We start from the raw sequence: 13,994 nt of genomic DNA, 5'->3' as shown, positions 1-13,994 counted from the left end.
GGGGTCAGGATCCGGCCGACGCCTGGGTCCCCCCCCCCGGGGTTTTCCCCGGGGTCCGGTTCAGGCTGGAGTCGCTCAAGCGCTGGAATGGGGAGGGGGTGGTTTGGTGCGAGAAGGGGGTGCAGGTGGCTGCTCACCACGGTGGGCGCCTTCGCCGCCTTCGGCCTCATGACCATCGCCATCGGCACCGACTACTGGCTCTACGCCCGCGCCTTCATCTGCAACACCAGCAACATCTCCGGCGAGGACGCCGCTCACCGCGATCGCCGCGATCCCGGCGGGTTGACCCACTCCGGGCTCTGGAGGATCTGCTGCCTCGAAGGTGGGGAGGGGGGCCCCGGGGGAGGGGGGGGCGGGGGGGGTGGTGGCGGCGGCGGCGCTGGGGGACGTGCGTGGCGCTGTCGGGGGGAGACCGCGGCATCGTGACGTCATGGGGGGACGTTCGTGGCATCGTTGGGGGAAGATCGCGGCATCGTGATGTCATTGGGGACGTTCGTGGCATCGTTGGGGACATGCATGGCACTGTCGGGGGGAGATCACAGCATCATGACATCACTGGGGACAGGCATCGTTGGGGGAAGATCGCGGCATCGTGATGTCATTGGGGACGTTCGTGGCATTGTTGGGGGACATGCATGGCACTGTTGGGGGAAGCTCGCAGCATCGTGACATCATGGGGGACGTTCGTGGCATCGTTGGGTGAAGATCGTAGCATCGTGACGTCATTGGGGACATTCGTGGCATCGTTGGGGGACATTCACGGCACTGTCGGGGGAGATCACAGCATCATGACATCACTGGGGATATTCGTGACATCATTGGGGACGTTCATGGCATCGTTGGGGAAGCTCGCAGCATCGCGGCATCATTGGGGATGTTCATGGCATCGTTGGGGGAAGATTGCACCATCATGACGTCATTGGGGACATTCGTGGCACTGTTGGGGGACATTCATGGCACTGTTGGGGGGAGATCGTGGCATCGTGACATCATGGGGGACGTTCGTGGCATCGTTGGGGGAAGATTGCACCATCGTGACGTCATTGGGGACATTCGTGGCACTGTTGGGGGACATTCATGGCACTGTTGGGGGGAGATCGTGGCATCGTGACATCATGGGGGACGTTCGTGGCATCGTTGGGGGAAGATTGCACCATCGTGACGTCATTGGGGACATTCGTGGCACTGTTGGGGGACATTCATGGCACTGTTGGGGGGAGATCGTGGCATCGTGACATCATGGGGGACGTTTGTGGCATCGTTGGGAGACATTCATGGCACTGTTGGGGGGAGATCGCAGCATCGTGACATCATGGGGGACGTTCATGGCACTGTCAGGGGGAGATCGCAGCATTGTGACATCATTGGGGACGTTCATGGCATTGCTGGGGGGAGATTGCACCATCGTGACATCATTGGCAACAATCGTGGCATCGCTGGGGGACATTCGTGGCACTGTCAGGGGAAGCTCGCAGCGTCGTGACATCATTGGGGACATTTATGGCACTGTCGGGGACGCTCGCAGCATCATGACATCATTGGGGACATTTATGGCATCGTTGGGGGACATTCATGGCACTGTCGGGGAAGCTTGCAGCGTTGTGACATCATTTGGGACATTCGTGGCATCGTTGGGGGACGTTCATGGCACTGTCAGGGGAAGCTCGCAGCATCGTGACATCGTTGGGGATGTTCATGGCATCGTTGGGGGAAGCTCACAGCATCATGACATCATTGGGGACATTTATGGCACTGTTGGGGGGAGATCACAGCATCGTGACATCATTGGGGACATTCGTGGCATCACTGGGGGACACTCATGGCACTGCCGGGGAAGCTCACAGCATCATGACATCACTGGAGACATTTGTGGCATCGTTGGGGGAAGCTTGCAGCATCATGACATCATTGGGGACGTTTGTGGCATCATTGGGGAACATTCATGGCACTGTAGGGGGGAGATCGCAGCATCGTGACATCATTGGGGACGTTCGTGGCACACTCAGGGGAAGCTCGCAGCATCATGACATCATTGGGGAGGTTCATGGCATCATTGGGGGAAGCTCGCGGCATCATGACATCATTGGCGACAATCGTGGCATTGCTGGGGGACATTCGTGGCACTGTCGGGGAAGCTCGCAGCATCGTGACATCATTGGGGACGTTCATGGCACTGTCGGGGAAGCTCGCAGCATCATGACATCATTTGGGACGTTCATGGCATCGTTGGGGGACATTCATGGCACTGTCACGGGAAGCTCGCAGCATCGTGACATCATTGGGGACATTCGTGGCACCGTTGGGGGAAACTCGCAGCTTCGTGGCATCATTGGGGACGTTCATGACGTCGCTGAGGGAAGCTCGCAGCGGCGTGACATCATTGGGGACATTCGTGGCACTGTCGGGGGCGCTGGCAGCAGCGTGACGCTGTCGGGGGGTCGTGACGCTGTCGGGGGGTCGTGACACTGTCGGGGGGTCGTGACGCTGTTGGGGACAGCTCGTGGTGTCGGGGGGACCCGCAGCCCCGCGGTGGCGCAGTGGGAGGTGGCCCCTGGTGTCCCTGTCCCCACCGTGTCCCCTTCCCCACGGCATCCCCGTCCCCGCGGTGTCCCCACCCCTGTCCTCGTGACGTCCCCCTCGTCCCCACCGTGTCCCCGTCGTCCCCACCGTGTCCCCGTTGTCCCCACGGTGTCCCCATCCCCGTGGTGTCCCTGTCCCCATAGTGTGTCCGTACCCCTCCTTGTCCCCACACTGTCCCCATCCCTGTGGCGTCCCCAACCCTGCAGTGTCCTTGTCCCCGTGTTGTCCACATCCCCACGGTGTCACCACCCCCACAGTGTCCCTGTCCCCATGATGTCCCCATCCCCACAGTGTCCCCGTCCTCGTGGTGTCCCCATCCCCGTGGTGTCCCCGTCCTCGTGGTGTCCCCATCCCCGTGGTGTCCCCGTCCCTGTGGTGTCCCCGTCCCCGTGGTGTCCCTGTTCCCACGGTGTCACCGTCCCTGCAGTGTCCTTGTCCCCACGGTGTCCCCATCCCCCTGGTGTCCCTGTCCCCATGACGTCTCCATCCTCATCCCCATAGTGTCCCCATCCCCACAGTGTCCTTGTCCCCGTGGTGTCCCCATCCTTGTCCCCATCCCTGCAGTGTCCCCATCCCCACAGTGTCCCTGTCCCCACGGTGTCCCCATCCCCCTGGTGTCCCTGTTCCCACGGTGTCACCATCCCTGCAGTGTCCTTGTCCCCATGTTGTCCCCATCCCCACAGTGTCCCTGTCCCCGTGGTGTCCCCATCCTTGTCCCCATCCCCACGGTGTCCCCATCCATGCAGTGACCCTGTCCCTGTGGTGTCCTTGTCCCCATGATGTCCCCATCCCTGTGGTGTCCCCATCCTTGTCCCCGTGGTGTCCCCATCCCCACAGTGTCCCGGTCCCCGCGGTGTCCCCATCCTCGTCCCCATAGTGTCCCCATCCCCGTGGTGTCCCTGTCCCCGCAGTGTCCCTGTCCCTGTGGTGTCCCCATCCTTGTCGCCATCCCCTTTGGTGTCCCCATGGTGTCCCCATCCCCTTCGGTGTCCCCATGCACACGGTGTCCCCATCCCCTTTGGTGTCCCCATCCCCTTCAGTGTCCCCATCCCCATGGTGTCCCCATGGTGTCCCCATCCCCTTCGGTGTCCCCATCCCCATGGTGTCCCCATCCCTTTGGTGTCCCCATGGTGTCCCCATCCCCTTCAGTGTCCCCATCCCCACAGTGTCTCCATCCCCTTCGGTGTCCCCATCCCCACGGTGTCCCCATCCCTTTGGTGTCCCTGCGGTTCCCCATCCCCTTCAGTGTCCCCATCCCCGCGGTGTCCCCATGGTGTCCCCATCCCCACGGTGTCCCCATCCCCACGGTGTCCCCATCCCCTTTGGTGTCCCCATCCCCTTCAGTGTCCCCATCCCCACGGTGTCCCCATGGTGTCCCCATCCCCACGGTGTCCCCATCCCTTTGGTGTCCCTGCGCCCCCCATCCCCTTCAGTGTCCCCATCCCCATGGTGTCCCCATCCCTTCGGTGTCCCCACGGTGTCCCCATCACCTTCGGTGTCCCCATCCCTTTGGTGTCCCCACGGTGTCCCCATCCCCACAGTGTCCCCATCCCCACAGTGTCCCCATCCCCTTCGGTGTCCCCATCCCCACGGTGTCCCCATCCCCTTTGGTGTCCCCATCCCCTTCAGTGTCCCCATCCCCACGGTGTCCCCACGGTGTCCCCATCCCTTTGGTGTCCCTGCGCCCCCCATCCCCTTCAGTGTCCCCATCCCCATGGTGTCCCCATCCCTTCGGTGTCCCCATGGTGTCCCCATCCCCTTTGGTGTCCCCATCCCCTTTGGTGTCCCCATCCCCTTCGGTGTCCCCATCCCACGGTGTCCCCATCCCCACGGTGTCCCCATCCCACGGTGTCCCCACGGCGTCCCGCTCCCCGCGGCGTCCCCATCCTCGTCCCCGGCGGCAGCCGTCCCCGTGTCCCCGCAGGCCTGAAGCGGGGGCTGTGCCTGAAGATCAACCACTTCCCCGAGGACATGGAGTACGACCACGACAGCGCCGAGTACCTGCTCCGTGAGTCGCCCCGGCAACCGCCGCGCTATCGCCACGGCAACCGCCCCGCCATCACCCCCCCACCCTGGCATCACACCCCCCCGGCGACCACCCCCAGCGAGACATCCCGGCGTTATCCCGGCATCGCCACGGCAACCGCCGCGGTATTGCCGCGGCAACCGCCCCGGCATCGGCGATGCCTTTGACAACCGGCTTGGCATCGCCGTGACAACCATCCCAGTGATGCCCTGATGTTGCCACGACAACTACCCCGGCATCGTCCCGGTGATGCCCCGGTGACCGGCCTTGCGTTGCCCTGGCAACGTCCCGGTGATGCCCGGCGTTGCCGCGGTGATGCCCTGGTGACGGCCTCACGTCACCCCGGCAACCGCCCTGGTGATGCCCTGATGTTGCCATGGCAACGGCCCCGGCATCATCCCAGCGATGCCCCGGCATTGCCGCGGTGATGCCCCGGTGACCGGCCTTGCGTCGCCCTGGCAACCGCCCCAGTGATGCCCTGATGTTGCCATGGCAACAGCCCCGGCATCATCCCGGTGATGCCCCGGCGTTGCCACGGTGATGTCCCGGTGACCGGCCTCGCGTTGGCCTGGCAACGTCCCGGTGATGCCCGGCGTTGCCGCGGTGATGCCCCGGTGATGCCCTGATGTTGCCATGGCAACCGCCCCAGCATCGTCATGGTGATGCCCTGACGTTGCCATGGCAACCATCCCGGCATCCTCACGGTGATGCCCCGGCGTTGCCACGGTGATGCCTCATCGGGTCCCACCCTCAAAGATCTCTCCTCTGATTGGCCGATGCCTTTAAGGGCTCTGATTGGCTGGGGGCTGATGGATCCCAGGGTGCTCGTGGGCTCTGATTGGCTGCCAGCCTGGAGGGCTCCCATTGGCCGGGGCTGACAGATCCCATGCTAATCGTGAGCTCGGATTGGCCGTCTACCTTACAGGTTCCCATTGGCTGGGGCCGACAGTGGCCATGCCGTTCGTGCACTCTGATTGGCTGCCAACCCAGGGGCTCCCATTGGCCGGGGCTGACAGATCCCCTACCGTTTGTGGCCTCTGATTGGCTGTCATCCACCTAATAGACTCCCATTGGCTGGGGCTGACAGATCCCCCACCATTCGTGGCCTCTGATTGGCCACCAGCCCCAGGGCTCCCATTGGCCAGGGCTGACAGATCCCACACCCTTCGTGTGCTCTGATTGGCCGCCAGCCATGGGGCTCCCATTGGCCGGGGCTGACAGATCCCCCACCCTTTGTGGCCTCTGATTGGCTGCCCGCTCCGGGGCTCCCATTGGCCAGGGCTGACAGATCCCACACCCTTCGTGTGCTCTGATTGGCCGCCAGCCTTGGGGCTCCCATTGGCCGGGGCTGACAGATCCCCCACACTTCGTGGCCTCCGATTGGCCGCCAGCCCCGGGGCTCCCATTGGCCGGCTCTAACGAGGGGTTGGGGTCCCGCAGGGGTGGTCCGGGCTTCCAGCATCTTCCCGATCCTGAGCGCCGTCCTGTTGCTCCTGGGGGGGGTCTGCGTGGCCGCCAGCCGCCTGCGCCGTGCCCGAACCAGCCTCGTCCTCGGCGCCGGCATCCTCTTCGTCGCCGCCGGTTAGTGGGGAGGGGGGGGGTCCCCCACATCCCCCCCTCTCTTGGGGAGGGGTCCCTGCTCCCCCCGGCCAGGACCCCTTTTTCTGGGGGGTGGGGAAGGGTCCCCTACATCCCAGGGAGGGTCCCTTGGGGAGGGGGTGTCCCCCCTCGATCCCAGCGAGGAGCCACTGGGGGGAACTGGGGGGGGCCCGATCCCTGCTTGGAGGGGGGGGGGGGTTGTCCCTGATTCCAGGAGGGTCCCGGGATTGGGGGGGGGGGGGGTGTCCCCTGGATCACAGGAGGAGACATTGGGGGACATTGGGGACCCCGTGGGTCATCCCCTGCCCCTCGCCCCCTGCCTTCCCCCCCTTGTCTTCTGCCTGACCCACGTCCCTTGTCCTTCATCCCTTGCCCCTTCTCCCTCATCCTCTGTCCTTCATCTGTCATCTCCTGTCCTTCATCCCCTGTCCTTCATCCCGTTTCTTGTCCCTCATCCTTCGTCCTCTGTCCCTCGTCCTCTGTCCTTCATCCCATCTCTTGTCCCTCATCCCTTCTCCCTCATCCCCTGGTCCTCATCCCCTGTCCCTTGTCCCACATCCCCTGTCCCACATCCCCTGTCCTTCATCCCTTGCCCCTTCTCCCTCATCCTGTCCTTCATCCCTCATCCCGTCCTTCATCCCATTTCTTGTCCCTCATCCTTCGTCCCCTCTCCCTTGTCCTTCGTCCCCTGTCCTTCATCCCTTATCCCGTTCCTTGTCCCCTGCCTGTCCCACATCCCTTGTCCTTCATCCCTTGCCCCTTCTCCCTCGTCCTGTCCTTCATCCCGTCTCTTCTCCCTCATCCCTCATCCCCTGTCCTTCATCCCTTGCCCCTTCTCCCTCGTCCCGTCCTTCATCCCTCATCCCCTGTCCTTCATCCCGTTTCTTGTCCCTCATCCTTCATCCCTCATCCCCTGTCCTTCATCCCTTGCTCCTTCTCCCTCATCCCCTGTCCTTCATCCCATTTCTTGTCCCTCATCCCCTGTCCCTTGTCCTTCATCCCTTGCCCCTTCTACCTCATCCCATCCTTCATCCCCTGTCTCTTCTCCCTCACCCCTCATCCCCTGTCCTTCATCCTGTTTTTTGTCCCTCATCCCTCATCCCCTGTCCTTCATCCCTTGCCCCTTCTACCTCATCCCCTGTCCTTCATCCCTCATCCCCTGTCCTTCATCCCGTTTCTTGTCCCTCATCCCCTGACCCTCATCCTTCATCCCTTGCCCCTTCTCCCTCATCCTGTCCTTCATCCCATCTCTTCTCCCTCATCCCCTCCTTCATCCCTTGCCCATTCTCCCTCATCCTGTCCTTCATCCCATCTCTTCTCCCTCATCCCCTCCTTCATCCCTTGCCCATTCTCCCTCATCCTGTCCTTCATCCCATCTCTTCTCCCTTCTCCCTCACCCCATCCTTCATCTCACCTCTTCTCCCTTCTCCCTCATCCCGTCCTTCATCCCTTGCCCCTTCTCCCTCATCCCGTCCTTCATCCCATCTCTTCTCCCTCATCCCGTCCTTCATCCCATCTCTTCTCCCTCATCCCATCTCTTCTCCCTTCTCCCTCATCCCGTCCTTCATCCCATCTCTTCTCCCTCATCCCATCTCTTCTCCCTTCTCCCTCATCCCGTCCTTCATCCCATCTCTTCTCCCTCATCCCATCTCTTCTCCCTTCTCCCTCATCCCATCCTTCATCCCACCTCTTCTCCCTTCTCCCTCATCCCCTCCTTCATCCCTTGCCCCTTCTCCCTCATCCCGTCCTTCATCCCATCTCTTCTCCCTCATCCCATCCTTCATCCCACCTCTTCTCCCTTCTCCCTCATCCCGTCCTTCATCCCATCTTTTCTCCCTCGCCCCATCCTTCATCCCACCTCTTCTCCCTCATCCCCTCCTTCATCCCTTGCCCCTTCTCCCTCATCCTGTCCTTCATCCCATCTCTTCTCCCTCATCCCATCCTTCATCCCACCTCTTCTCCCTTCTCCCTCATCCCGTCCTTCATCCCATCTTTTCTCCCTCGCCCCATCCTTCATCCCACCTCTTCTCCCTCATCCCCTCCTTCATCCCTTGCCCCTTCTCCCTCATCCCCCATCCCCTGTGTCCCCCCCCCAACCTTGTCCCCCCCCCCAGGCCTCAGCAACATCATCGGGGTGATCGTCTACATCTCGGCCAACGCCGGGGACCCCGGCACGAAGCGGGACGAGGACAAGAAGAGCCATTACTCCTACGGCTGGTCCTTCTACTTCGGGGGGCTCTCCTTCATCCTGGCCGAAGCCATCGGCGTCCTGGCCGTCAACCTCTACATCGAACGCCACCGCAAAGCTCGGGGGGGTCCCGGCGGGGGTCCGGGACCCCCACCGCCTCCTCCACCCCCCCGCGTCCCCCCAGGTCCTCGACCTCGACCTCGCCGACGCTCCCGATCCAGTTCTCGGTCCAGCGAACCGGGGCGCTCGCGGGATGCTTCGCCTCCCCCCCCGCCGCCCCTTCCCCCACCCGGGAAATCGGGGGGGGTCGGGGGGGGACCCCCCCCAGCTGATATCTCGATGTACACCCTATCCCGGGAGGGACCCCCCGGGCCGCCACCTCCCGGTACCCCGGGACCCCCGTTTTTGCAGTTGCATAACGCTTTTGGGAAGGACCCCCCCGGGGGACCCCCCGACAGCGCCTCGGGGACCAGCACCCTCAACCGCAAGACCACCCCCGTCTAGGGGCACCCCGGAACCCGCAGACCCCCTGGGACCCCCCTGGGGACCAGCACCCCCATCCGCAAGACCCCCCCCCATCTAGGGGCACCCCAGGGACCCCCCAGGAACACGCCGGGACTCCCCTGAGACCCCCCTGGGGACCAGCACCCCCAACCGCAAGACCACCCCAACTAGGGGCACCCGGGAACCCCCCCGGGACTCCTCTGGGACCCCCCTGGGGAACAGCACCCCCAACCGCAAGACCCTCCCCCGTCTAGGGGCACCCTGGGACCCCCCTGGGGACCAGCACCCTCAACCACAAGACCCCCCCCTGTCTAGGGGCACCCCGGGACCCCCCGGGACCCCCTGGGACCCCCCTGGGGACCAGCACCCTCAACCACAAGACCCCCCCCCCATCTAGGGGCACCCCAGGACCCCCCTGGACCCCCTGGGACCCCCCTGGGGACCAGCACCCTCAACCACAAGACCCCCGCCCCCGTCTAGGGGCACCCCAGGGACCCCCCAGATCCCCTGGGGACCAGCACCCCCATCTGCAAGACCACCCCATCTAGGGGCACCCCAGAACCCCCCTGGGACTTCCCTGGGACCCCCCTGGACCCCCTGGGACCCCCCTGGGGACCAGCACCCCCAACCGCAAGACCCCCACCCCGTCTAGGGGCACCCCAGGGCCCCCCCAGAAACCCCCCGGGACTCCCCTGGCACCTTCTGGGACCCCCCTGGGGACCAGCACCCTCAACCACAAGACAACCCCCCCCCCCCCGTCTAGGGGCACCCCAGACCCCCTGGGACCCCCCTGGGGACCAGCACCCTCAACCACAAGACAACCCCCCCCCCCCCCGTCTAGGGGCACCCCAGACCCCCTGGGACCCCCCTGGGGACCAGCACCCTCAACCACAAGACACCCCCCCCCAAATCTAGGGGCACCCCCCTGGGGACCAGCACCCTCAACCGCAAGACCATCCCCATCTAGGGGCACCCCTGGCCCCCCCAGGAAGCCCTGGACCCCCCCCAATCCCCAGCGACCTCCTGGACCCCCAGGCACCCCTGGGACCCCCCCTTGGGGACCAGCACCCCCAGCCGCAAGACCCCCCCCCCAATCCAGGGGCACCTCCAGGGATCCCTCAGGACCCACAGGGACCCCCCCCAGACCCCCAGGGACCCCCCCCACTGGGGACCAGCACCCTCAACCGCAAGACCACCCCCATCTAGGGGCACCCTGGACCCCCCCAGACCCCCCCAGGGACCACCCCCCCTCCTTGGGACCGACAGCAAGAGGACCCCCCGCCCCCCCTTCCCCTTGCTGCCCCAGCTCCTGCACTCTTCAGCCTCCTCTTCCTCTTCCTCATCCTCACCTTCCTCCCGACCTCCTCCTCCCTTCCTCATCCTCCCCTCCCCTTCCTCCTGCCCTCTTCATCTTCCTTCTCCTCCCCACCTTCATCCTGCCTTCCTCATCCTCTTGCTCTCCTCTTCATCCTCTTCCTCCCCTCCTCATCTTCTTCCTGCCCTCTTCTTCCTCCTTCTCCTCCTCACCTTCATCCTGCCTTCCTCATCCTCTTGCTCTCCTCTTCATCCTCTTCCTCCCCTCCTCATCTTCTTCCTGCCCTCTTCTTCCTCCTTCTCCTCCTCACCTTCATCCTGCCTTCCTCATCCTCTTGCTCTCCTCTTCATCCTCTTCCTCCCCTCCTCATCTTCTTCCTGCCCTCTTCTTCCTCCTTCTCCTCCCCACCTTCATCCTGCCTTCCTCATCCTCTTGCTCTCCTCTTCATCCTCTTCCTCCCCTCCTCATCTTCTTCCTGCCCTCTTCTTCCTCCTCCTGCCCTCTTCCTCCTCCCTTTCTTCCAGCCTTCTTCACCATCCTCCTCCTCCTCCCCTCCTCATCTTCCCCTTCCTCCCGACCCCCACCTCTCCTCATCCTCCCCTCCCCTTCCTCCTGCCCTCTTCATCTTCCTTCTCCTCCCCACCTTCATCCTGCCTTCCTCATCCTCTTGCTCTCCTCTTCATCCTCTTCCTCCCCTCCTCATCTTCTTCCTGCCCTCTTCTTCCTCCTTCTCCTCCTCACCTTCATCCTGCCTTCCTCATCCTCTTGCTCTCCTCTTCATCCTCTTCCTCCCCTCCTCATCTTCTTCCTGCCCTCTTCTTCCTCCTTCTCCTCCCCACCTTCATCCTGCCTTCCTCATCCTCTTGCTCTCCTCTTCATCCTCTTCCTCCCCTCCTCATCTTCTTCCTGCCCTCTTCTTCCTCCTTCTCCTCCCCACCTTCATCCTGCCTTCCTCATCCTCTTGCTCTCCTCTTCATCCTCTTCCTCCCCTCCTCATCTTCTTCCTGCCCTCTTCTTCCTCCTCCTGCCCTCTTCCTCCTCCTTTTCTTCCTGCCTTCTTCACCATCCTCCTCCTCCTCCCCTCCTCATCCTCCCCTTCCTCCCGACCCCCACCTCTCCTCATCCTCATCATCCACTCCCCTTCCTCCTGCCCTCTTCATCTTCCTCCTCCTCCCCTTCCTCCTGCCTTCCTCATCCTCTTGCTCTCCTCCTCATCTTCCTCCTCCTGCCCTCTTCCTCCCCACCTTCTTCCTTCTCCTCCCCTCCTCATCCTCATCTCCCTCCTGCCCTCTTCCTCACCTTCCTCCTCCTCCTCCCCGGTCCTCCCGCAGGCGGGCAGGGCTGTGCCCCCCCTCATTTGCCAGGGGAGGGGGATTTGGGGGGCACCGGGGTCCCTATTGGTGATGGGGGGATTTGGGGGTGTCCCCCCCCCCGATCCACCAAGGGCTAAACTCTGTGCCAGCTCCCAGCCCCTCCCATGGGGGACCCCCGAAACCGCCGTCTCTTGGGGGGGAGTCCCCTGAAACTGCCGTCTCTTGGCAGGGGGGGTCCTTGAAACCGCCATTTCTCTTCAGGGGCACCCCAATCCTGGAATCTCTTGGGGGGGTCCCCAAAACTGCTTCTCTTTAGGGGGGGTGTCCCCTGAAACCGCCATCTTTTGGGGGGGAGTCCCCTGAAACCGCCGTCTCTTGGCGGGGGGGGGGGTCCTTGAAACCGCCATTTCTCTTCAGGGGCACCCCAATCCTGCCATCTCTTGGGGGGGGTCCCCAAAACTGCTTCTCTTTAGGGGGGGTGTCCCCTGAAACTGCTGTCTCTTGGGGGGGGAGTCCCCTGAAACCGCCGTCTCTTGGCGGGGGGGGGGTCCTTGAAACCGCCATTTCTCTTCAGGGGCACCCCAATCCTGCCATCTCTTGGGGGGGGTCCCCAAAACTGCTTCTCTTTAGGGGGGGGGTGTCCCCTGAAACTGCTGTCTCTTGGGGTGGAGTCCCCTGAAACCGCCGTCTCTTGGCGGGGGGGTTCCTTGAAACCGCCATTTCTCTTCAGGGGCACCCCAATCCTGCCATCTCTTGGGGGGGGTCCCCAAAACTGCTTCTCTTTAGGGGGGGGGTGTCCCCTGAAACTGCTGTCTCTTGGGGTGGAGTCCCCTGAAACCGCCGTCTCTTGGCGGGGGGGTTCCTTGAAACCGCCATTTCTCTTCAGGGGCACCCCAATCCTGGAATCTCTTGGGGGGGGTCCCCAAAACTGCTTCTCTTTAGGGGGGGGTGTCCCCTGAAACTGCTGTCTCTTGGGGGGGGCCCCAAACCTGCCATTTCTTGGGGGGGTGGGGGGAGGCTGAAACTTCCATTTCTTGGGGGGTCCTTGAAACCACCATCTCTTGGAGGGGGGGGTGCCCAAAACCTCTGTCTCTTGGAGGACCCCCTCTGAAACCGCCGTCACTTTTGACCCCCCCCACTCCTTTTTTTGGGGGGGGTCCCCAGGGACACCCCCCTGGACAGCCCTGGGGGGGGTCCCTGTGCCTTAGGGGGGGCCGGGGGGAGGGGGGGTCAGTGGGACCCCCCCTGGACACACACCCCCCCCCGATCCCTGAGCAATATGGACCAGTATTGCCCAGTCCCTGGGCAGTATCAAACCAGTATCTCCCAGTTCCCTGGCCAATATGGGACCAGTAATGCCCAGTTTCCTTGGCAGTCTTGGACCAGTAACGCCCAGCCCTGTGGGTTCTGTCAGACCAGTACAGCCCAGTTCACTGGCCAGTATTGGACCAGTATGGCCCAGTTGGCTTGACAGTATTGGACCAGTACGGCCCAGTTCCCTGTGCAGTATCAGACCAGTACAGTCCCATCTCCAGGCAGTGCCGTGCCTACAGCTCCCAGTTCACCCAGTCCTCCCAGTGCTCTGGGCCAGCTGCAGAGCTGGGCTCTCCCATACAGGCTCAGCCCAGTCCCTCCCAGTGTCACCCCCCAAGTTGCTCCCAGTGCCCCCCTACTCATTCCCAGTGCCCCCCCAGTCACTCCCAGTCTCCCCCCATTGGCCCCAGTTTCCCCCACCACCACCTCCATCGCTCCCAGTGCCCCCTCCGGTCCCTCCCAGTGCCCCCCTAATTGCTCCCAGTGCCCCCCCAATCGCTCCCAGTCTCCCCCAATTGGTCCCAGTTTCCCCCACCACCACCTCCATCGCTCCCAGTGCCCCCTCCAGTCCCTCCCAGTGCCCCCCCAGTCGCTCCTAGTGCCCCCCCAGTTGCTCCCAGTTTCCCCCAGTTGCTCCCAGTTCCCCCACCACCACCTCCATCCCTCCCAGTGCCCCCCTAATCGCTCCCAGTGCCCCCCCAGTCCCTCCCAGTGCCCCCCTAATCGCTCCCAGTGCCCCCCAGTTGGTCCCAGTTCCCCACCCCATCACTCCCAGCGCCCCCCCCCCCGCCCGGCCCAATTAACAAATGACGGTTAATTGGGGGGAAGGGGGGGAGGGGCCGGGATCGTTGGGAGCTCCTCCCCCCCCCGCGAGAACGCGCAGCGCCGGGTGCCCCCAGGCCCCGCCCCCATGTATAGCCCCGCCCCTTGTACAGCCCCGCCCCGCGCCGGCCCCGCCCCCTTTCCCCTCCTCCGGCCCCGCCCCCTCTGTACAGCGCCGGGCGCCGCCCCCCGGGGGCTCGGCCCCGCCCCCCTCCCCCCTGCATGGATTTTTACGGAAATTTCGCTCTTTAAAATAAAATTGAATCTCTGGAAATGGCGCGGGGGGGGAGGGGGAAACACGGGGGGGCGTGGCTGGGTGCCATGGTAACGGGG

At 63.7% G+C, this 13,994-nt stretch overlaps 1 protein-coding gene across 1 annotated transcript; it reads left to right on the top strand.

Moving 5' to 3' along the window:
- LOC138684110 (voltage-dependent calcium channel gamma-8 subunit-like) lies at positions 1–9,084 on the top strand. Its single transcript, XM_069777836.1, has 4 exons — positions 1–322; positions 4,505–4,588; positions 6,047–6,187; positions 8,320–9,084. Exons 1-4 carry the CDS (start codon positions 88–90, stop codon positions 8,895–8,897), a joined length of 1,038 nt encoding a protein of 345 aa, XP_069633937.1. The 5' UTR covers positions 1–87; the 3' UTR covers positions 8,898–9,084.
- Positions 9,085–13,994: the final 4,910 nt, after the last annotated feature.

This window comes from Haliaeetus albicilla, unplaced genomic scaffold (assembly GCF_947461875.1).
Source record: "Haliaeetus albicilla unplaced genomic scaffold, bHalAlb1.1 scaffold_169, whole genome shotgun sequence".
In the NCBI taxonomy this organism is placed as follows: domain Eukaryota; kingdom Metazoa; phylum Chordata; class Aves; order Accipitriformes; family Accipitridae; genus Haliaeetus; species Haliaeetus albicilla.
The sequence above is the reverse complement of the archived record's forward strand: the minus strand, read 5'-3'. Positions and strand labels throughout refer to the sequence as shown.

Coding starts and splice junctions, on each gene's coding strand:
- LOC138684110 (XM_069777836.1), top strand. CDS start 88: ATGGGGAGGGGGTGGTTTGGTGCGAGAAGGGGGTGCAGGTGGCTGCTC. Junction 323..4,504: donor GAGGATCTGCTGCCTCGAAG/GTGGGGAGGGGG, acceptor GTGTCCCCGCAG/GCCTGAAGCGGGGGCTGTGC. Junction 4,589..6,046: donor CAGCGCCGAGTACCTGCTCC/GTGAGTCGCCCC, acceptor GGGGTCCCGCAG/GGGTGGTCCGGGCTTCCAGC.